Source organism: Pempheris klunzingeri, chromosome 11 (assembly GCF_042242105.1).
Source record: "Pempheris klunzingeri isolate RE-2024b chromosome 11, fPemKlu1.hap1, whole genome shotgun sequence".
Taxonomy (NCBI): Eukaryota; Metazoa; Chordata; class Actinopteri; order Acropomatiformes; family Pempheridae; genus Pempheris; species Pempheris klunzingeri.
Genome location: NC_092022.1, coordinates 23,749,047 through 23,770,118, shown reverse-complemented (window position 1 = coordinate 23,770,118; position 21,072 = coordinate 23,749,047). Strand labels below are relative to the sequence as shown.

At 43.9% G+C, this 21,072-nt stretch overlaps 2 protein-coding genes across 4 annotated transcripts in view; one reads left to right on the top strand and one right to left on the bottom strand.

Annotated features, from left to right (window-relative positions):
• The first annotated feature begins 5 nt into the window (after nucleotides 1-5).
• adrm1 (ADRM1 26S proteasome ubiquitin receptor) lies at nucleotides 6-5,578 on the top strand. 3 transcript variants are annotated; one of them, XM_070840391.1, is made up of 10 exons: nucleotides 6-120; nucleotides 819-1,052; nucleotides 1,552-1,668; nucleotides 2,098-2,308; nucleotides 2,580-2,661; nucleotides 2,813-2,949; nucleotides 3,065-3,199; nucleotides 3,404-3,561; nucleotides 3,956-4,058; nucleotides 5,177-5,578. In XM_070840391.1, the coding sequence occupies exons 2-10, from the start codon at nucleotides 843-845 to the stop codon at nucleotides 5,263-5,265; spliced, it is 1,242 nt and encodes a 413-aa protein (XP_070696492.1). In that variant the 5' UTR covers nucleotides 6-120; nucleotides 819-842; the 3' UTR covers nucleotides 5,266-5,578. The 3 variants fall into 3 exon arrangements, with proteins under 3 accessions (XP_070696492.1, XP_070696493.1, XP_070696491.1); XM_070840392.1 differs by lacking the exon at nucleotides 6-120 and having other exon boundaries at nucleotides 812-1,052; nucleotides 2,583-2,661; XM_070840390.1 differs by lacking the exon at nucleotides 6-120 and having other exon boundaries at nucleotides 812-1,052.
• Nucleotides 5,579-5,603: 25 nt separating this feature from the next.
• lama5 (laminin, alpha 5) overlaps nucleotides 5,604-21,072 on the bottom strand; it is a 94,315-nt gene continuing 78,846 nt past the window's right edge. The window contains exons 51-80 of the mRNA XM_070838984.1: nucleotides 20,564-20,675; nucleotides 19,670-19,843; nucleotides 18,710-18,906; nucleotides 18,482-18,598; nucleotides 17,730-17,884; nucleotides 17,427-17,556; nucleotides 17,226-17,328; nucleotides 16,993-17,106; nucleotides 16,658-16,840; nucleotides 16,133-16,275; nucleotides 15,806-15,985; nucleotides 15,499-15,638; nucleotides 14,985-15,144; nucleotides 14,276-14,409; nucleotides 13,912-14,077; nucleotides 13,583-13,717; nucleotides 13,270-13,418; nucleotides 12,934-13,066; nucleotides 12,278-12,421; nucleotides 12,033-12,163; nucleotides 11,748-11,909; nucleotides 10,396-10,528; nucleotides 10,103-10,257; nucleotides 9,385-9,577; nucleotides 8,865-9,002; nucleotides 7,960-8,119; nucleotides 7,738-7,868; nucleotides 7,482-7,575; nucleotides 7,248-7,367; nucleotides 5,604-6,876 (exon numbers count right to left, since the gene is read on the bottom strand). Coding sequence (XP_070695085.1) covers nucleotides 6,728-6,876; nucleotides 7,248-7,367; nucleotides 7,482-7,575; nucleotides 7,738-7,868; nucleotides 7,960-8,119; nucleotides 8,865-9,002; nucleotides 9,385-9,577; nucleotides 10,103-10,257; nucleotides 10,396-10,528; nucleotides 11,748-11,909; nucleotides 12,033-12,163; nucleotides 12,278-12,421; nucleotides 12,934-13,066; nucleotides 13,270-13,418; nucleotides 13,583-13,717; nucleotides 13,912-14,077; nucleotides 14,276-14,409; nucleotides 14,985-15,144; nucleotides 15,499-15,638; nucleotides 15,806-15,985; nucleotides 16,133-16,275; nucleotides 16,658-16,840; nucleotides 16,993-17,106; nucleotides 17,226-17,328; nucleotides 17,427-17,556; nucleotides 17,730-17,884; nucleotides 18,482-18,598; nucleotides 18,710-18,906; nucleotides 19,670-19,843; nucleotides 20,564-20,675 — 4,335 coding nt within the window. The 3' untranslated portion in view covers nucleotides 5,604-6,727. The remainder of the gene's footprint in view (nucleotides 6,877-7,247; nucleotides 7,368-7,481; nucleotides 7,576-7,737; nucleotides 7,869-7,959; nucleotides 8,120-8,864; nucleotides 9,003-9,384; nucleotides 9,578-10,102; nucleotides 10,258-10,395; nucleotides 10,529-11,747; nucleotides 11,910-12,032; nucleotides 12,164-12,277; nucleotides 12,422-12,933; nucleotides 13,067-13,269; nucleotides 13,419-13,582; nucleotides 13,718-13,911; nucleotides 14,078-14,275; nucleotides 14,410-14,984; nucleotides 15,145-15,498; nucleotides 15,639-15,805; nucleotides 15,986-16,132; nucleotides 16,276-16,657; nucleotides 16,841-16,992; nucleotides 17,107-17,225; nucleotides 17,329-17,426; nucleotides 17,557-17,729; nucleotides 17,885-18,481; nucleotides 18,599-18,709; nucleotides 18,907-19,669; nucleotides 19,844-20,563; nucleotides 20,676-21,072) is intronic.

Genomic DNA, 21,072 nt, shown 5'->3' with positions numbered 1-21,072 from the left:
CTGACAGCAGGCACGCGCACAACATAACAGGAAGTCAACACGGAAGGCTGCCTGGTTACCAGCTAGCGACGTACTGGAGAAAAAAAAAGTTCTTGGTCAACTCTTCTAACACAACTTCAGGTATTTGGAACATTTTGTGAACTTCAGTTTCACATACAGCTACTGAAATGACACTTCTTTCTAAAGTTCAGTGATATTATATAACTTTAGCTTGTTAAATAAATTGTAAGACTTGGGCCTTCGTCGCTCATCGGTTTAGCCAAGTCATGGGCTAATGTTAGCATTGACAACCAGCATGACACAACGAAAGCTAGCTGGCTAACTGCTACTTTTTGTTAGCTTCTCATTGAAAAGTCACACAAACCAACATCTTTAATCTCTTTAAACTGTTGGATCAGACACACCACTGTTACGGCTAGGCATCAGGCTCATATACGAAATAAAAAATAAAAATAAGTTAGTTAGCAGGACAATTGGACTCAACGCTTTACATAATAGATGTGTTCTTTATTTCGAGAAAAACCAGTTGTAGTAACAGCATGTGATCTAGAAGTATCAGAATAGATACGAGATTCATGAACCTACATGTATGTATTCATGTAGAGGTAATTTGCCTTGGTTTTGATGGTTGTGCTGCTAAATATGATTGGTTACTATCTTGCACATTGCAATATTCCTTACAGACTTTTTACCTCGTCAAACCTTTTTCATACTATATCATTAATATATTTTTTTTTTACTTGCCTTACTTGCTTCATCTTTCTAAATTTCTATTTCTGTTAACTTGACACCTTTTTTTTTTTTCCTCCAATTTTCAGGCTGGTTTATAAAGAGACCTAAAGATGTCGTCAGGTGCACTCTTTCCAAGCTTGGTGAGCGGCTCAAGGGGAAGCTCCAGCAAGTACCTGGTGGAGTTTCGTGCTGGTAAAATGACCCTGAAGGGGAATGTTGTGACACCAGACAAACGCAAGGGCACCGTGTACATCCAGCAGTCTGATGACTCCCTGATTCACTTCTGCTGGAAGGACAGGACGACTGGAAATGTTGATGATGTGAGTAACTTAAAATGAATAACCTCAATGTAAGGATACTATATATTCCCAGCAAACTAACATTTGCCCGGCCAATTTATCTTTCTAGGTCTGGTCAGCAGTAGTGATTTGAAAGTTAGTAATTTCTCTCATTCAAAGTACAGTTGCATATACTTATTTTCTAGTGGGATTTATAATTCCACTCTCCTCCTCCTCCATATCTGCCCAAATCATGTTACCTTTTAAGGCAGCTGGATTCACAAGATCACTCCTGCAGTGGCAAAAAGACGGTCACCCCTGTTTGTTTGTCAATATGCTTTTTTTCCTATTCATCCTGTGTTTTTATACACAGTTCAATGCAAATTTAGCTGCAAGCAAGGTGACCCTGTCTTTATTTGTGATGTTGCTGTCTTGGTTTTCTCTTTTGGTCATTTGTTGATGATGATTTGTTGGGACAGAGCAACCTCTGTGTCTTTCCCCCCCTCTCTGAATGTCTAATGTTGTGCCGTTCCTGCTCCAGGACCTGATCATCTTCCCCGATGACTGTGAATTCAAGAGGGTGAACCAGTGCACCACTGGACGCGTCTATGTACTGAAGTTCAAGGCAGGATCCAAGAGACTGTTCTTCTGGATGCAGGTACGAGGAAGATGCTCCTCATCTTTTTGATGGGTTGTGAATGCACGAGATTTGTGTCTGCTAGCATGCATGCAGATGGATGTTCAATAGAGGGAAACTGAGTGGAAAAATGAAGTGGCAGGCAATAAAAGTGATGAGCAGAGAAGAAGAGATCATTTCACTCACGATGACAGGGTGTGCATGGCTGTAATCAGTGTGTGTCAGGCAGCCGTCATTTAATACTTATTCCCAGTAGTTGTCTTCCTTTATCTGCTCTAGTAAAAATAGATTTTCAAATAAACAAGGTTGTATTGTCAAAATAGATTTTCTCCTGACTTGCCAAAACAGTTTATACACATTTTGTCTATCCATTCATTGTCATCCTGCTTGTTAATTTGACCTGTGAAGATTTTATGTCTGATTTCAAGGAAATTCTTTCATTTCCATCAGGAGCCAAAGACTGACAAGGATGAAGAGTACTGTCGGAAGGTGAATGAGTACCTGAACAACCCTCCCATTCCCGGATCAGCAGGCAGTGGAGGCGGCAGCGGCCACGAACTCTCCGCACTCGGAGGAGAGGGGGGCCTGCAAAACCTGCTGGGAAATATGAGCCACAACCAGCTAATGCAGCTGATCGGACCAACAGGACTGGGAGGACTAGGTGAACAGCATGACATATTTCTTTGACGTGTTGAAATCACAGCAGAGACTCACGAATGTGTTGAGAAGGGAAGCCTCCTCTAGGAAATAACTGCTATAAACAACACATTACCATCCCACTATTTATCATCATCTATAATTACTCAACAAGGATTTATTTATTTTTAATCAACATGAAGTGAAGCCAAGCTCACTGCCCCAACATTTGTTTTATTTAAGAATCAGTTTGAGATCAATTTGGACTATTTTTGATTTGTTTGTGCTTGTCTAAGGAGGTCTGGGAGCCCTAGCAGGACCTGGACTTGCCAACTTGCTGGGCAGTGGAGGACCAGCTACCAGCAGCTCTTCATCCAGGTGAGACAGAACACAGAACAGACACATCAGCATCAGCTCATCACTGTCGTTACACATGGAGAGCGCATTACAAGGAAAAATATGCTAAACTACTGAAGGTGTCTCTCCCCGTCTTCTTTCCTTATTTCTGCCCTCTCCTCCTCCTCCACAGCTCTCGTAGCCAATCAGCAGCAGCCACTCCTTCATCCGGCGGAGCCCCCAGACTAAGTTCCTCTCAGGCCCCCACCACCCCTGTGACTCCTGCTGCCTCAGCTGTCTCCCCCACTAGTGTTGCTCCCACCACACCAGGTACATCAAGTTCAGCACATTAAGTGCCAATGAAGAATCTGTCTTTATTAGACTAGATAGCTGTACATGAATCAGACTGTGGGCACACTTCATGTATCGCTTCTCTTATTTGCAGCCGCAGCTCAGACCCCGGTGGTCCCTGCCTCTGTTGGAAGCCCCGTCTCCCACCAGCCGATCCAACTCAGTGACCTTCAGAGCATCCTTGCCACCATGAATGTCCCCGCTTCAGCGGCCGCTCAGGGATCAGCGGGTGAGTGGCAGATGATGAACACATTGTCTAGTTGGTATAAGTCAATCTGAATACTAACACCGGCTAAATGAGAGAGACTGAGAGTAGAGTCCAAGAAGAAAAATAAGGTCAAAGAAGAAAATGTTAAAAAAAAAAAAAGTGAGCAGAGTACACCTGGGAGTATTTCATTAAATGTGACTAACAAGACCCCTCTCGGTTGGGTAGTGGACCTAGCCAGTGTTTGCACCCCAGAGATGATGGCTCCCATCCTGACTAACGCTGAGGTCCAGCAGAGGCTCCTGCCCTTCCTCCCCAGCGGGGAGAGTTTACCGCAGAATGCGGAGGAGATCCAGAACACACTCAACTCACCTCAGTTCCAGCAGGTAGGAGCAACAGGAACACACACAGCTCCAGAGCACCAAATAAGCCCCTAAATTCTAGTCAGGTCATATATGTTTGAGAAAAGTACAACTTAAGCCAAAGAGAGAAAGCTTTTGACTGAACAGGTTTTCATTGAGAAATGTTGGCAACAACAAAGCTGTGAGTCAGGCTGTGTGTGTATTGTGCACTACTTAAGGCCTGGTCTCCACACCTGATTAACCTGATTAGTGTGTTCAAAAGCTCTTGTTAGTTAGGTGTGGGGGATATGGAACATATGTAGTTGGATTATAATATTTGGTAACAAGGTACCACAATTGATTTAATTAGGCTGCACAGATGTTTCATTGCTGCGGCTTGTTGTCAGGCAGTGTTGACTGTGATTCCTCCCTCCCTCAGGCAATGGGTATGTTCAGCAGTGCCTTGGCCTCCGGGCAGCTTGGTCCTCTATTGAGTCAGTTTGGCCTACCAGCAGAGGCTGTGGACGCTGCCAACAGAGGAGGTGAGAAACACACACACGCAACAGAAGTAATGAACTAAGGAGCAACTCAAGTCCATTTACCATGTTTCTGGGAACATACTGTTAATATACATTATTATATGTATATGTATTATATTATAAGACAAGTCTGGGTATGTTCGGTACTTTTCTTTTGTCAACAAATACCATGAAAAAAACCCAAAACCTTCACTGAATGTATCTACTAACTGTATGTATCAATTATTATTGTGTGTGACTCAATTCCGTATACACAACTCTGATGCCCCCAACACTCAGTAGAGCACCAAATGTGGATTAATCTGCCGCTGAAAATAGTGCCCAACAAATGCACTTTTTCCTCCTTTTTTGCATAGAATTTGATTTAAAGTCTACAGTTACCAGCTGTTGGAGGAAATTACAGAGCCCTTTGTGATGTTTTTTTGGTATAACACTGGACCATGACCCATGCACTCCTCAGTAGAACAGAATGGGCTTGAGGCAGGACAGGGAAGTTGCAAAGTTCTGGGAGAGGTATTGGTGAGGTTTTGGTATTTTAATGGATTTTGCTGACAACAATAATATGAAATAGCTAAAACATAGCAGAGTCCTTTAAGCAAACTAGATGGTAACAGACTAAACCGAGGTAATGGGGGTGTCAGACAGTACTTCGCCTACAGCAGGGAGTAAATTTAGTTGAACTGCTGGTAAAGTTCCTCCTGCATTCCTGTAGACGTTCCTGTAGTCAGTAGCTATAGGTGCCAGTTAGCCCAGGAATAATGGTTAAAGTATATGGACCTTGTTCTGTGTACAAACATGGTTTTAAACTTGAAGAAGGTCATTTTAATATGAATTTCCCTCTTTGTGCTTCCATAGACCATGTTCTCAAGGAGAGAAAACACTAAGAATAAACCTTGTACTAAAAGATGAACTGTGGAAGGTCTACTTCATTTGGCCTTGTTAACTTTAGCTGAACTCATTTTTCCTTCCCCTTCATTGAATTGCTTTATGAACAATTAGAGTGACTAATAAACCTTTTACAAACTGTACTGATGAGGACGTGTGCTTATAAGAGGCTTCACTGTGGAAAAGTATTGTCTGTCCTCATCCACCTACACCTTCTGTTTCTGTGCCCGTGTCAGATGTGGAGGCGTTCGCCCGAGCCATGCAGGGCAGTAAAGGAGACTCCAAAGAGAAGAAGGAGGACGACGAGGACATGAGTCTGGATTAGAGCTCACACTGCCGAGCCTCGATAAAATCAGTGCTTCCTTTCCTCTTTAATCAGCGCTCTACTCTCTTTAGTGTTGTCTTACACTTTTCTGTACCAAAGGCAACACTGTGCTCCTGCTCAGGGTGAACAGCACATGGTCAGCAGAGCTGTTTTCACTGTGACCCCACTGTCTTTACTCTGAAAGGGGCGGAGGGGGCTGTACTGGGATTGAGCCTCAATCTTTTTATTTCCTTTCTGCTGTTATTGCTGATACTTCCAGGCTTTTTTTTTTTTTGTGATTTCCTCTTCCTAATAAAAAAAACTCATATTGGCAAACAAACACTGAAGAGGACAGTATGTATGAAAAAAAACCTTTTATTTAGAAATGCATTTACAACACATGGGGGCGGGAGTGAGGGGGGAGGGACAGCTTATTCTTTCTGTGAGATAGTTTGAAGAAGTGGTTATATTACATAGAAGCTTCACACTCATGTTTGGTACATGTTTCCATTAATGACGGAGTAGAGATGGGAAACGCTGCCTGCCACTGGACAGGAGCTGACAGGTGGGAAAGAGTCCCAAGTTTGTGACTGCACTGACGATAGGACTATTTAATGACAACGGAGCAGAGAGGTGGAAACATCAGGGCTTTAAGAAAACAACTCAGGTCAAAAACTGGTTATTATGATAAGAATTAGCAGAAATCACCACACTCAAACCTTAATGTAAAAGTGAATTTAGACCATTAAGCACAAGCAGTATTTTAAAACAATATTTGACCAGCCAATGACACGCCTGCTCTTTAGCCCTTTTTCTACAGGAAAACTCAACCTTTTCTTTGTGTGGAGTGTTGAATTTATTCATCTGTGCGTCACTGAGACTTGATTAATATTCCCAAAAGTCCAGTCCTGGTCCCCGTTACAGGTAACATGACCAATCTGTGGTGCCTGAGGACGTCGCTCATACATTACAGTGTTCACAGTGTACCAACTCACATTCTCTGCTAGAGATGCACCATAAACTGCTGGACACAGCATTTACTTTAAATGCTTTGCAAATTCAGGAAATTAGTTTGGTGCCAAAGGACATAAAGTGATTGACATAATTTATTTTTCTCCATTTGTTTGCAAAAGTAAGAAAAATCAAGCTGTGCTGCCTTTATTTACAATATGCTACACTACTTTTATGATCAAGTTGATTTTAGAGTTGGTATTTGCTTGTACCAGTCGCTTGTATCAGTGCATCTCTGTGTGCAGACGGTTGTCGCTGTAGTAGCACAAAAACAAATCAGTCATATTGAAACGACAAACAGGAAAATATAAAATATACATTTTTCTGAAAATAGAAAATAAATATTATTTTATATATTTTAAATTAGCTAAAGTAACATGACACCCACCACCAGTAATGTCTAGTTGGGGAATGTGAGGATAAGACTGTGTGCGTGTGTGTGTGTGTGTGTGTGTGTGTGCGCGCGGTGGGTCTACATGCGTGGACAGCCCTGTGTTCCCACGGCCCCGTGCACTGCGAGCGGTTTGGACAACATGGCAGGTCTGTGGTTGATGGACGCTTGGCGGATGCAGCCCTGGAAGGCTGGCAGGCCGACTGGTAGACCAGGAACTGTGACGCCATCTGGTGGAAAGAGAGAGGAACACGTTACGGAGAGAGAAGGAGCCACGCTCACGTCCAAGGCTACGTTCATGCTGCAGGCAAAGTGGCCCAGATCGGGTTTTTTTTGCTCACACGTGAGTTTTTACAAAACTCTCAACAGCACAAATCACGTGGAATCTCTTTTTAATTCTAATTTAGGCCACTTTCACATGCACTGATAAACCCCAATATCTTCACCCAGATCACCCCTGATCCCTGAAATTCACACAAGTTACAGATGAAAGGTGAAATGACTTTTTGAACATCAGCTCCATCCATCCAGGAGACGGAGACAGGATCAGGAGACTGAACATGATTTTGGTGATCAAAGCCAGATGTATGTGTGTCCTCACCCGGTACCCCTCCGAGGTAAACGGTCTCTTTGGCCCCTCCAGAGCGGCTCTGTTTGGGGCCGACGCTGTGCTCGCTGGCTGCATCGACGTGGAGCTGCAGAACGTTGTTCTTCTTCACCACTGCAGACACAGACACAGACACAGACACAGACACAGACACAGACACAGACAGGATGTCAGCGGTACAGCAGGGCAGCAGCTCAGTGTTAGAGTCAAAGAACCACGTGAACCCACCTGTGATTGTGTGCCAGCGTCCATTACACAGAGGCTCTTCAGGGGAGAAGGAGGTAGAGAATTCACCTTTACCGCTGTTGACTGAAACGGTCACCTAGACACACACACACACACACACACACACACCATATTTTTATGTCCTGTTTTTATCTATTAGGTTCAATAATGATTATTTTCAGCTCTCTTGTTCGTGTATTTCTTTCATAATTCCATAAAAATGTCTCTAATTGTTAAAACCCCCACTGGCATGTCTCACCTCTCCCTGGCTGAGGACCAAACTCAGGTGTTGGCCAGGTGACGTCCCAGCATGCAACAGCAGCCCAGAGTCTGAGACGGGCCGAACCTCTAACTGGATTTCCAGATCCCGACCCAGAACTAAGGACTCATCTGCAGGGAGAGAGAGGCTTCAGTCAGGAAACAGTAGGACTTAAACAGGAAATAAATGGATGAGACGTGGTGGAAGAGTGACAATAACTACCTATTGCGATGTGCCCCCCCTGGCCAGAGAAGTACGCTCCGGGCTGCAGAGGATCCTGGAAGCAGGGCACCGCCCCCTGGCTGTGAGCGGGGCTTCCTGCAGGGGCCTCGCCCAGCATCAGGTCCTTGACGCACCCGACAAAACCACCCGAGCCCGGGGCCTGATGTTTGTAACAAACACCACAGACAGCTTTAGTACAACATGTGAGGGGGAGGACACACGTGATGAAGGTGCTTTTTCTGTTTTGGAGTAACCTTCTTTAGAACATGTCTAATGTCTTGTAACGTTTTCAAATTATTCTGATGGCAAAACCGCCATGAAAGCTGGTGCAGTCTATGCACTACTGGCCCCAGGTCAGGAGGTACTACCACTGGGGGTGCCAAAGCTGAATTATGACTTTATATTAATATTTATTACAGATTCATTGCAGATTAAGCTGGTGAGTAAAACCGTCATCATAACTTAATAAGAATGATGACAAAAACTACGAAAATGAGGCACAAGTTGTTCAAACCTTGAGGATAACTGGTCCATTAGAAGTGCTTGTGTTTGCCACCGACAGGCTCAAATTGTTGTTGTAAGTGTGACATTAAAATCTTGTTGTTTAACCAGTTACATCACTCTCTTGAAAGCAACCAGACTCCATTGACAAAAACATCATTTTACTTTGCACACCACAGCAGTCGCCGGTCTACTGCCGCCTCAAGAGGTCAGTTAGTTTGTGTTTTTGTGTGACTGGTCTTTGAGGTAAAATGACTTTGAGTCTGGTGGCTTTCAACAGAGCAATGTAACGGCTTTAAGTGGATGTTCTTTGATCGGGCACCTTTTTAGCGGCCTAGTGCAGCTATGGTTTCATCCAGTGTACCTGCTCCTTGTGTGTGTAATTTGCAGTCTGGATATTTTACCATCAGTGAGGCCGGGACTCCTCCGACATACAGAGGCCCAGCGAGACGAGTCCTGTCTCCTGCAGGGATTCTCTTAGACTGAGCGCTGATACCGTCCACTATCAGACTGATCTTCTCCCCATCGCGCTTTATAAACACCTGAAGTGACGTAAAGACAGAGGCAGAGAGGCTTAGATACTTAAGGGAATCAGACAGAGGACACAGATGTGCAACAGCTTGTTCTGTTCTTCTAAAATGAGGAGTTCAGACAGAGGCTGGAAACGGCTCCATGGGAAAAACAATGTTTTTTTTTAACAAATATGAACTTTAAAATGAGCATAATATGGGACCTTTCAATCTGTAAATGCTGGTACTCACTCATGTGATCTAACCCTGACAGAGTGAGTGTATCCGTTTCATCAAACTTTTCCATTTTTATTCCATGATTTCATTGAAAATAAAATACTAATTATACTAGTATATAGTATAAAAATACTATTACATCAGTACGCCTAAATGTGGCCCTGCAGTGCGACCTCACCGTGTGCCACTGGTCGTCGTTGTACTTCTTGCGGCTGCGCAGGCTGACCTTCCTCTTTCCTCCGTCCAACAAAAGCAGCAGGTGGCCGTCTGACACGCTGAGTGACATCACGGCTCCGCCGAGCTGCCTGCCGGCAGCGTAGAGCACCAGACCATCAGAGGAGTTGATCCTCAGCGCCATGGAGACGTGAGGCCTGCAGAGAGAGAGCGACAGAGGGAGTGACTAAATATTAAAGTGCAAATATCTTAGAACATCCAAAGCTATTTTTTTAAAGGATTATTTTTTTTAAAGAAACCTCATCAGACAGAGCTACAGGATCACTCCACTCACGTGTGTTCTTCCACCTGATTCATGTGAATCCAAAGCTGGTCTTAGCTCTGATACTGAACCATACATACAAGTGCCTTAAACGAAAACAATGAGCTAAAAGAGGCTAAAACACACTGCACAGCTGCAGCATCTGTGATAACGTGCCCCTGTAACGTTACATATTTATTTATTTAGATCCCAAAAGCCATTAGGATTCATCCTGAGGGGAACATGAATGTGTACTAAAATCCATGGCAATCCAACCAACAGGTACTGAGATCGTTGAGTCTCTACTGAAAAGATGAACCATCAGACCATCACTGGCGTTAACATGGATATTTAAAACAACATTATGAGACGCTTTTCCAGTTTTGTGGGTGGGAACTGTCCAGTTTGAGTTGACACTCACGGTGAGCTGAGTGAGCTGGGCAGAGAGTCGTATCTCTGGTAGCTGTGTGTGGAGCCGCTGAAGTGTGTCGCTCCGGCCTCCTGGTCCGACAGGTTCCCCTGACAGGACTCCCTGGTGTTCCGACTGCGAGACCCTGTCGGCTTCTTGTGCTTTCCCTGCAGGAAAGACTAAACTCTTATTTTGTGTTTATCACCAGGTACGGCGGTTATCTGCTGTTAGTGTGTGTGTGTTTGAGAGGCAGATTTTGCTGTGTGTGTGTGTGTGTGTGTGTGTGTGTGTGTGTGTGTGTGTACCTTGGGTTTGTTGCTGTGTTTGGGCTGGGCAGCGACGATCTGCTGAGGTTTTTTGGCAGCGGGACAGTTCAGAGGAGCGTTAATGTTATTTTCAGCCTTCAGCAGGTTCAAAATCACCTGAGGACTCGTGTTCCTGAAGAGCAGAGACATGCATGAATAAAGTCAGTAAGGTATCTGTCTATCTACACACATTTTAAACAGGAAGTATACTCAACAGCAGATTCCAATGTATCAATACATCAGCTCTCTCTGCTTTTTAAAACTCCTCCTGTATGGTTGTGTGAACAGATGCCTCATCACCAGAACTGGGAATCAACTATAAATTCAGACTACAGATTTGAAGAGCCAGCATTTTTTTCTCTTTCAGCTTACAACCATGTATCTGCAGGTCTTGAAAAGTCTTGAAAAGAAATTAATGCAGTTCCTTAAAAAGAATCAAAACATATATTACATTTACTTTGCATCCATCCATTTTCTATACCACTTATCCTTATATAATTTTGGGTGAGAGGTGGGGTGCACCCTGGACTGGTCCAGGCCATAGACCACGTAAAACCAGAGATATGATAGTTTTAATTTGATAGTACAAAAATATTTGTATAAATGCGTTGCATTTCTTTCGATATATTCGTCATTTTTTTGTCATTTTACAAAAACAGAAAAAAGTGATAAAAACGGGCGGATAAATATTTTTGTACTATCAAATTAAAACTGGGGCAGCATGGTGGTGCTGTGGTTAGCACTGTTGCCTCACAGCAAGAAGGTCCCGGGTTCAAATCCCGGTTTGAACCCGGGGTCTTTCTGTGTGGAGTTTGCATGTTCTCCCCATGCTAGCGTGGGTTCTCTCCGGGTACTCCGGCTTCCTCCCACAATCCAAAGACATGCACATTAGGTTAATTGGTAACTCTAAATTGCCCATAGGTGTGAGTGTGAGAGTGAAAGGTTGTCTGTCTCTGTATGTGGCCCTGCGATTGGCTGGCAGGGTGTACCCCGCCTCTCGCCCGAAGTCAGCTGGGATAGGCTCCAGCTCCCCCCGTGACCCTGACGGATAAGCGGTATAGAAAATGGATGGATGGATGGAAATTAAAACTATCATATCTCTGGTTTCACATCAACGTCAAAAACAAAAACTGGGAGAGAGTTTCAAATTTGCACTTTCGAGTGAAGTTGAAAGCAGCGCTCCAGGTGACCTCGGTTTTTTTTTTTGTTACGGCGCTTTGAAAACGTCACGTGATCGCAGACCTCTAAGGGTTAACCTGCATGTCCCTGGACTGTGGAGAAAACCCACGTGAGCACAAGAGAACATGCAAACTCCACACAGAAAGCCACCCCCTCCCGCCCTCTCCTCTCACCTCTTGATGAAAACATTGCTGATACATCCGGTGAGGTTCGTCTGGCCCAGGGTGGGCATTCCTCCCAGGAAGGTGCCTCCCTGTGAGGAGGTCACGCCCCTGCTGTCCACGCGGATGACCTCCTTTGCTTTCTCCAGCTTGTCGTCCATGTACAGACGCATCCTGAGGGTAGAGCGATCGGACGGTTAACGTGGTGTTTCCGGCTACATGATGGCGTCATGCTGATTTTTTGGAAGAAGACACGTGAGAACTTCGTGTGGGGTTTCACAGGACTCATCATCCTACCCGCTGACGTTGTTGTAGATGGCGACGTAGTGGCTGTTGTCATCGTTGTACGTCTTCTGCGTCTTAATCTCGCTGTTGCCGGCTCTCACTACGACGTGGCCATCATACAAAAACACCTGACACACTCCATCCTGTACACACACACACACACACACACAGGTAAGACGGGCGTGTGTGTCAGCTATTCAGCTATTCAGTCTAAAAGATTGTTTCTCTAAAGACAAAATACGGAAGGCTTGTCCGACCAGATCTTGGTGGTAGAACATGAGTCCCTCCATCTTGTTGGTTCTGAAGCTGAAGCTGGCGTAGAAGTTGTCCCTGAGGCTGGGGATGTTGGTCAGAGCAAAGTCCAGGTAGCTCTGCCCAGAGAAGTGAGCCTCACGGGCCACCTGCAGGAACACACACACACACACACACACACACACACACACACACACACACACACACACACACAGCAGGTCAAGACATACTGTATTATTGCATGTACCTATGTACATCTGCTCAAAGGCAGAATTAAAGGGAAAACATTTGGGCACATTTACATTTTTTTCAGTTTATCAAGTGAGCTTTATGAGAATATATTGGTTTTAGGATAACAAGAAATGAAAAATGATTTAATGGACAAAAAAGTACGATCAGACTGGGACGTAACTGTTTGTAAAGAGTGTGAGACCTTCCTGCTACGTTCCTGCTGGACTGTTTTGTTGGGAGTAATTGTTTTTTTTTCTTGTTTCAATAAATGATTATGTCCATCAACAGCAGCAAAGATGATGTCTAGTATTTCAACTTGATGGAGGATTTAGATTGTTTTAAAATAGAAATCACCTCCAAATATACAGTCTTATGGCATGAAAAAGAACTCTTATTTCTACAAGCTGGATGGTGATCTGTTGTCTCTTACCAGCAGGTCGCTGTCGCAACCAAAACTGACTCCAGAGCTCGTCATCCTCTTCAGGTCGATGTGAGAGTTCTGGGCCTTCACGCCCCTGAAGCAGCCCTTCAGAGAGCCCTGCTTAGAAAACAGGGGCTTCAACCTGAAAACAGACGGAGAGAGAATGTTTGCTTTCACAAACACAAGGCTCATTCCAGTATTTCCAGTATATTTTTAAACCTGGGCCCTATTTGTGATTATTTTACATATTTTGGTGTCTAAACTTACGAACAGTTTAACCTCTGCCAGCAGCCGTGAAAAGCACTGCACCATAATCCCTGATGGCAGTAACATGTTCTCACTCACTTTGCAGGCATCTTGTGCTCTGGGACTCCTCCCAGGAAGTAGTGACCACTGAACGGGGGGATGTCCTTGAACTGGTGGATGTAGAGGCCGAAGCGGTTGTTCCTCACCACTACACGGTTCGGGGTTGAACGCATGATAATAATCTCCAGCTAGACAGTTAAAAACAGCGTTGAAGATAACAAAGTAGACGATAAGACAAGATAGACAAGATAACTAGTTCCCGGTTCATCTGGGATGTGATACATACAGAGAGTAGTGACCGTTAACAGCACACATGGGAAAGACAAAGACAAGAAAGACGTGGCAGACTTACAGCTTTGCGGTCGGCGTCACTAATCTTCAGGAAACTAGACGATGGGTCTTTGGGCTCGAGTTCCACCAGATCGCCACTGAAATCATAGAAAACCTTCAGTCTGCCCTGAAGCACGGCCAGACACAGGAACTGATCCTGATGGATGACAGGGAGAGAAAAAGGCACTTTTTTTTACTGAAATGATTAGAACCAGACTTTTTAATTACTGAATGTTGAAAAAACTTAATGAATGGATGAATCTAGAGGGAATGAATGACTGAGCTGGAAAAGCTATATGTACGATTCCAGAACGAACGAATGAATGAATGAATGAGTGAGTGAGTCTGTACCCCGTTCAGCAGCAGGAGCAGTATTCCGTTGTGTGAGAGCAGTTTGACTTCCTGTTCGAAGCGCTGCATGCGAGTCGATTCATCAGTGAAGGTGATTTCAGCGAAGCCGGTACCGTCGAAGTACGCTCCATCACTCACCCAGGCCTGAGTCAGCAGTGGCTTGGACCTGTTTTTAGTATTTTTATTCCATTATGAAGAAGACAAACAGAAAACTGTGAGTGAGAGAGAGAGTTAAATCAAGAGGAAAGTATTTGATCATTAATATCATTAATAAGATAATATAAAAGAAAACACGACACTCAACATCCAACAAAGGTTTCAAACAAACAAAATGAAGTGACAGCTTGACACCGTGTGGCCTGACCTGCCGCAAGGCTTCTCCACCGTGGTGTTGAGTTGGAAGATGTTTTCAAAGTTATACAGGCTGAGCACTTCCTCGTTGAGTGCGTCCAGCTCGATGCAGCCTTTAAAGAAAGGCAGGGCGAGCTGGGAAGGAGGCTAAAAAAAAAGAAGAGAGACAAAAAGGCTTCAGTTTGGGCTCTGGTAGCTTCTTATAGGCCACTGACATAATTTCATACATCAGATAGAGTAAAGGATGAATTAAAAAAACAGATTAGACAATGTAATGACCTGCCGAAGGAAATCAGGTTGGCTGACTCAGTGAGAGCTTTTAAATCATATTTAGACATATATACCATTATCTGATTCTTTAATTTCTTTGATTTATCATTTTATTTCTGTCTTTGCCTTTTGAATTCTTATTTCTTTTATCTTACATGACTGAAATTGGTTTAATGTATTTTATTAATTGTGTGAAACACTTTGTAACCTTGTTTATTATTCAGAATAACTGTCAGTTGCTGTGTTTTTTTTAATATTAATATTTTGACTTCATTTATGAGTCATTTATGTGAGAACATGAACCCGGTCAGAAATGTGTAAATGTGGACTTTCTCATTGGCCACAGCTATGATGCAGTGGAACTGGTTGAAAAATATATTTCAACCAGTGGTTCCCCCTCTACGACTGACCCCAAACCCACAACAGAAGTACACAGCCCTCCATGCTCTTACTTTGAAAGTACTCGGGTATCCTCCAACATAGAAAACAGTGTCGTCGGTCAAGAGGCTGAGCAGCCCCTGATCTCCTCCAGCCTCCACATAGGCTTTGGTGACTCTCTGGTCCCCTTCAGTGGCCTCTGAGGACATGGACATTTGACCGAACTGGAGTATCCTGCATTCAGCCACACAGACAAGCAGATATGTACAGACATGATAAGGGCGAGATATACGGGAACACGTGTGTAGCAGACTTTAAGGCTGAAGAACAAACATGAGCACACAAAGGTTTGACAGCTGATGGTGACAGCATTTAGAACAGCATTTAGAACTAATTACTAATTACAGGCTAATTACTTAAAATCTAATTACACCAGTTTAATAAAACACCAACACATCAATACAAAAATGTGGAATGGCAACTTTTTCTGAAAAGAAAATATCCACTCTCTACAGTAGATACACTGTACAGTAAAGATAGATAAAGCAGGTTTGTGTGTGTGTGTGTGTGTGTGTGTGTGTGTGTTACCTCTCCAGCATTACGCTGTTGAAGTTTCCGTCAGACTTGACGTCTTCGGCCATTAGCACCTCAGCAGTTTCTCCTCCAATGTTAAAGTACCAACGCAGTCTCTTCCCAACCAGCGCCATGCCCAGGAACTCCTTAGTGTACTGAAGAATACAAGATAGACAGGAATGAACTACCAAAACTATACCGTTGTCTTCCCTTAAAATCCTTGCCAAGAGATCTCCTTTAGAAAAATACTGATAGATGCCATAGTGGTCCTGTGGAAATCAACACAACACAACACAAAATGGGTTTCTATGGTGATGCTTACATCCTTGTTGCCGAGGTAGAAGACGAACTGCTCTGGGATGCTGTCCTGCCGCCTGCCCCGCGTCGCCTCCGGCAGGGTGATGTAGAACTTCAGGGAGGTGTAGGCGGCCAGGTCGGCCAGGATGGGTGGAGTACGGACCTGAACACCAGATGCTCCGTTAAACTTCACTGGGACGCCCACCTGGGCAGAGGAAAGGAAATAATAAACATTAGAGGCTGCTGGGAGCCGAAGGTTTGCACTTCCAACTTCTGATGTTTTTTGTTTTACTGGTGTGTGTGTGTGTGTGTGTGTGTGTGTGTGTGTGTGTGTGTGTGTGTGTGTGTATACCTTGCTGGCAGCGTTGCGCGCCTGCTGAATGAGCTGTCGGATGCGGCTGATGTTCTCAGAGATGTTTGGCATCAGGGCAGAGTGATTCTGCAGTTTATCCAGCTTCTTCATGAGCATAGGAATAGTCTCACCCAGCGAGTGCACTACAGACAGAGGGAAAGAGACGGAGTTATGTTACAGGACTCACAGTCCATTTAATGTTAACTAATAACTTCATAGTTTGTTGTTATTAACACTGATAGACTGATAGATAATCTTCAAATTAGCTCACTGACTTTAGATAGTCAGTTTGGAATGATATGAAACAGAAAGCCTGAAAATAATGACATTTAAAAAGCTGAAAACATTTCACCAGCAAACATTTGGCATTTTTCTTGCCAACCAATGAATTAAGTGACTAATTATCAGTTCTATTTTTCATATTGTATAATTATCATCATGCAAAACGGGTTTAAAAGGCTAATAAAGTAAATGGATTACTGACAGAACATTTAAAACAGCTAAGGAAGTTCTGGTAGCTCCTACCAGTCTTGTTGGCCTCCATCAGGGCTTTGTTGATGTCATCGCTGGTGGCGTTGGCGTCTCCGTAGGTCTGCTGCCATTGGTCCAGCTGCTCTTTGATGGGACGCAGGGCATCGTTGACCCGCGTGGCCGTGGTGTTTGCCGCATCCGCCGCTCGCTTTGCCTCGTCGATCTCCTGAGTCACGTCTGTCCACCGCAGGGAAACAAGGATGAAAATATTTTCCAAAAAATGATAGAAACAGGTAAGAAAGAATCATTTTGTTAAGTATTTTTAGTGTTTGGAAGCACTTTGAAGCTGTTAGATTAATTGTGTGTGTGTATGATGTGTATGTGCGTACTTGTGGTGACGTTGAGGTTGTTCTGAACCGCCTCCAGTTCCTTCTTCACATCAGCCTGTTTCTTTTTGGCCTCACCCAGTCGCTTCTGAGCGTCTTCCAGCTGAGGCTTCAGGTCTGAGCAGCAGAAAAAAGGGCAAAACGACACTGAAACATCCGAGCTGATGATCGAAGCGGCCAAAGAGCCTACAAGCCTACAAGACGCAGATAATGATGGCGTATAGATGAGCCTTTACCGTTGTTGAGTTCATCGTTTAGCTTTTCGATTTCGTCCTTCAACTCCACACTGTGGTTCTTCAGAGAATCAGCGATCTGACTGAGGTTCTTGTTCTTTATGTTCTAGACACACGCAGGCCAGGCATGAACAAATCCATCATTTAAAACCAGTTCTGTTTCGACTAAACGTGTGTGTGTGTGTGTGTGTGTGTGTCCTGTACCTCCATAGTGTCGTTAGCAGCCTTGTCAGCCATCTTGGCCGCCTCCTCTGCCTCCTTGATGCTGTTGATGATCTTGTTGTAGGTTTTTGTTAAATCCACGAATCCCCCCTTCTTGGTTTCTCCAACCAAACTGCAGACAACCAAAGACAACAGTGTTTGTTTGATTTGTCACAAAGGGAAATTCCTTGAACAAGATTGTTAACATCTTTACTAACTTATGATGTTATTTACCAGGTTTTCACCACAGTGCCCAACACAGTGCTGAATACACAGTTGTAGCTGAGTAGCCGACGGGTCTCTTACCTGGACAGGTTCATGGCTAAAGCATTCAGCAGCTCGGCATGTCTCTCTGCTTCCTCCACCAGGGGAATTTTGGAGTCGACCCAACCAAAGTTCTGCACTTTCTTTGCCAATTGTGGCCTTCCGCCGTCCAGCTGGGCTGCCAGCCGCTCGTACTCCTGAGGGTTAAAGACACACATATCATACAAAACAGTTTTTGTGAGCCATTGTAAAAGATGTTTCCTAGGACGCCATTAATTAGGATTATTATGTCCTGGTAATGTGATGGGATGTACGGTGCAGTGTTTCACTGGACAAATGTGGTAAAAAAACAAAACAATGTGATTCAAACACGGCATCTAAAGACAACCACTGCTCCCTTTGTACACCAGCAGAGAATAACAACATGTGTATCATACGACATGCAGCCTTTCCCCCAAAGTGCTGTTGATGTGGGCGGGTGTGGACCACAACAACCGGACCGAGACCTTGTTGGAAGCATTGGGCCTTTTTGGATCAAACCAGCTCCCGTAGCCAGCTGCGTCTCATTTCCAAACTATATCATTTGCCCAAAGTAATAACTGCAAATGATGTAATAAACAAGCTCGGCCAGGATCAACCTGCGTAGTCGTCCTTCCGTTAACAGGAGTCCGCTCTTCTTTCACTTCCACAAGTTTTCCCAAATGGAAATTCTGACCAATCGGAGAGCGGTGTCCTCACACATCACACATTTTGCTTTCTACACGTTCAGTCTGCGTGCTTGTGTTTGTTCGGACCTCTTTGGAGTCGTGCAGCATGGACAGCACATCGTTGACCTGGGCGACATCATCCTCAGCCATCTGTAACTGGTCGTTCACCTCTTTCTGCTTCGACAGCAGGTCTTCTATCTTCCTCTGCAGGAGAGAGAGAGAGAGAGAGAGAGTGAGTGAGTGAGAGAGTTAATATAGTGTTTGATGGCCGTCCTCTGCTCCCGTCTTCCCGTCCTCGCCTCCTTCCCGGCTCACCTTGTTGTCCTCCAGGGTTTTCTCATTGACGTTGTTGATCTCTGCGGCTCTGGCGGTGTTGTTCACGGCTTCGTTCAGGGCGTCTCGCAGATCCATCATTTGGGAGTGGAAGCGAGCCAGGCGGTCTCTGATATCCTTGGCCAAGTCATTGTTGTCTCCCTGCCGGCCTACCAACTCCTTCATCACGCGAGCCAACACTAGCACAGGACAGAGGGACACAAAGACACTGATTTTGAGGATGTGATCACACCTACAGTTTCTTTGGATTGCTTTTGACCTGAACCACTGAGGAAAAGTTGGTCTGGAATCATTTTGCATTGTTTTAATCTATGAGCACTAATTCTTGTTTTTCAGTACTTCTTCCACCACTGTGCATCAGTTCTTCAGTTTATTTGTCCTATTTGCGACCATAAGAAACGTCACTGTCACATATCAACGTCTACTGAATCTCCCTTTATAAGTAAGCCATTGCATTTTGAGTCATATCACGCCATGAGCTGAGGTGTCTGGAGTTCTCATATTAGTCCTGTTACATGCAGTAGTCAGTGTGAGGATTTTCTTCATTATCATGCTGCAAAATGTGTACTCATCAATCACATTCATCAAATACACTATCATAATACCATTATTAATACTACATGTGTAACTATCACTGAGGTGCTCATTCCCTGTGTGAACAAACGCACTGGCGCACTGGTTAAACAAGGGAATATTCTTCATCTGGCACGCTTGACCCGTTTAAAACATACCTGATGTGAATGTGACAGTTCATTTGTATGCGTTCGGCCTAACAGCTCGAAAGAGGAGTGATCCTGTGACATAAGAACTCCTTTATACGTCTACTGTGGAGTAACATTCAAACAACAGACAGCAGGAGGAGGGTCGGGAGGGTGAGGGTGTTGATGAATCTAAATTCAGTTGTGGGAGTTTTTTCTGGATGTGTGTGAGTGATAAACTTACATTTCTCTGCCTCTGTCTTCTCTTTGCCAGCCACTTTCTTCTGTCCCACACAGCTCCTGTACCTCATCTCCCTCAGCATGGCCTGTACCTCCCTCATCTTCTTCTCTCTCTCCCCGATGTCTTCCTCTGCCTCCGTGTCATTCAGCGAGGACCGGTTGGCCGTCAGCATAATATCTGTGGAACATCAGAAAAAAAGTGATCAATCATTATCTATCAACTTGTTAGATGAGACAGTCTCATCTATAGAAAAAAGTCCTCTCATTATTAGATTACAGTTAAACTACTTGTATCCTGGTCCACGGTAAATGTCACTATGTGGAAATGTTTTCTTTTTTTTTATGAAACACAACTCAGGTTTTCTCCACCAGCGCCAAAAGTCACTTTCATACTTTGGATGTTGCTTTTCATTTGATCTATACCAAATGTATGTATTTTTTACGCTATCTAATTTCTGTTAGAGGGATTGAGATGAAAATCACTTAAAATCTGTCATTTTTGCATAGTGAACATGATTTTACCTCTCAGTCACAAACCAAAATATTCTTTGGCAATTTCTCTGCATATAGAAAACAATGTTAAAACTACCTCTTAGTATGTGTCTCAGTGACTCATAATGTTGGTGATGCACTGACTGTTTGCATTAAGATAATCGTTTTAGTCCCTTATCAGGAGTTACGGGTTCTCGATTGTGAAAATAAAACATACTTATTCATTATACTTCTGAGTTTGTTGGAGGATGCTGTGATAGACATTTTTCATGTTTTATAGACCCGACGATTAATCAAGAAAATAGTCCGCAGATTAATTACTGACAAAGCTACTAACAAAAATGATTGCTGGATGCAGCCGTGCTGTATAACTATGTTTTAATGTCTGATGGACTCGCTGCCGTACCGTTAATATCCATGGTCATGTTGTTGATGAAGGACAGCAGGTCTCTGGCCCTCTGGTGTGTGTTGCTGGTACTGTCCCGCAGGTCACCAACCCTGTCGGTCATCCCTGCCACCTGAAAACAGCACAACACACCACACGCTCAGTTCTACATGAAAACACACACATTTAGAACATTTCAAATTTGTGGTTGGTACGACTGTCTGATGAAAGGTGGAGAGAAAACTGGAAACTGTTCATTATTTCTAACCCAAGGAGACACGGACAATAAACTACAGGGCTGGTAGAATAATACGCAGATATTATAATAAATGCATTTACTGAAACTAACTCTTTGTGGAAGACACGTAGAGAGCTTTATTTCTTTCTGCACAGACTTTTATGTTTTTGTGTAATAAAAATAGTAGGAGTGAGTGATGTGGGCACAATTAAAAACCCCATAATGATCGCCGTCACAATATCTACAGTCATGTTCTTAAAACACAGTAGAGTTATATTGTGTCGGCGAAAAT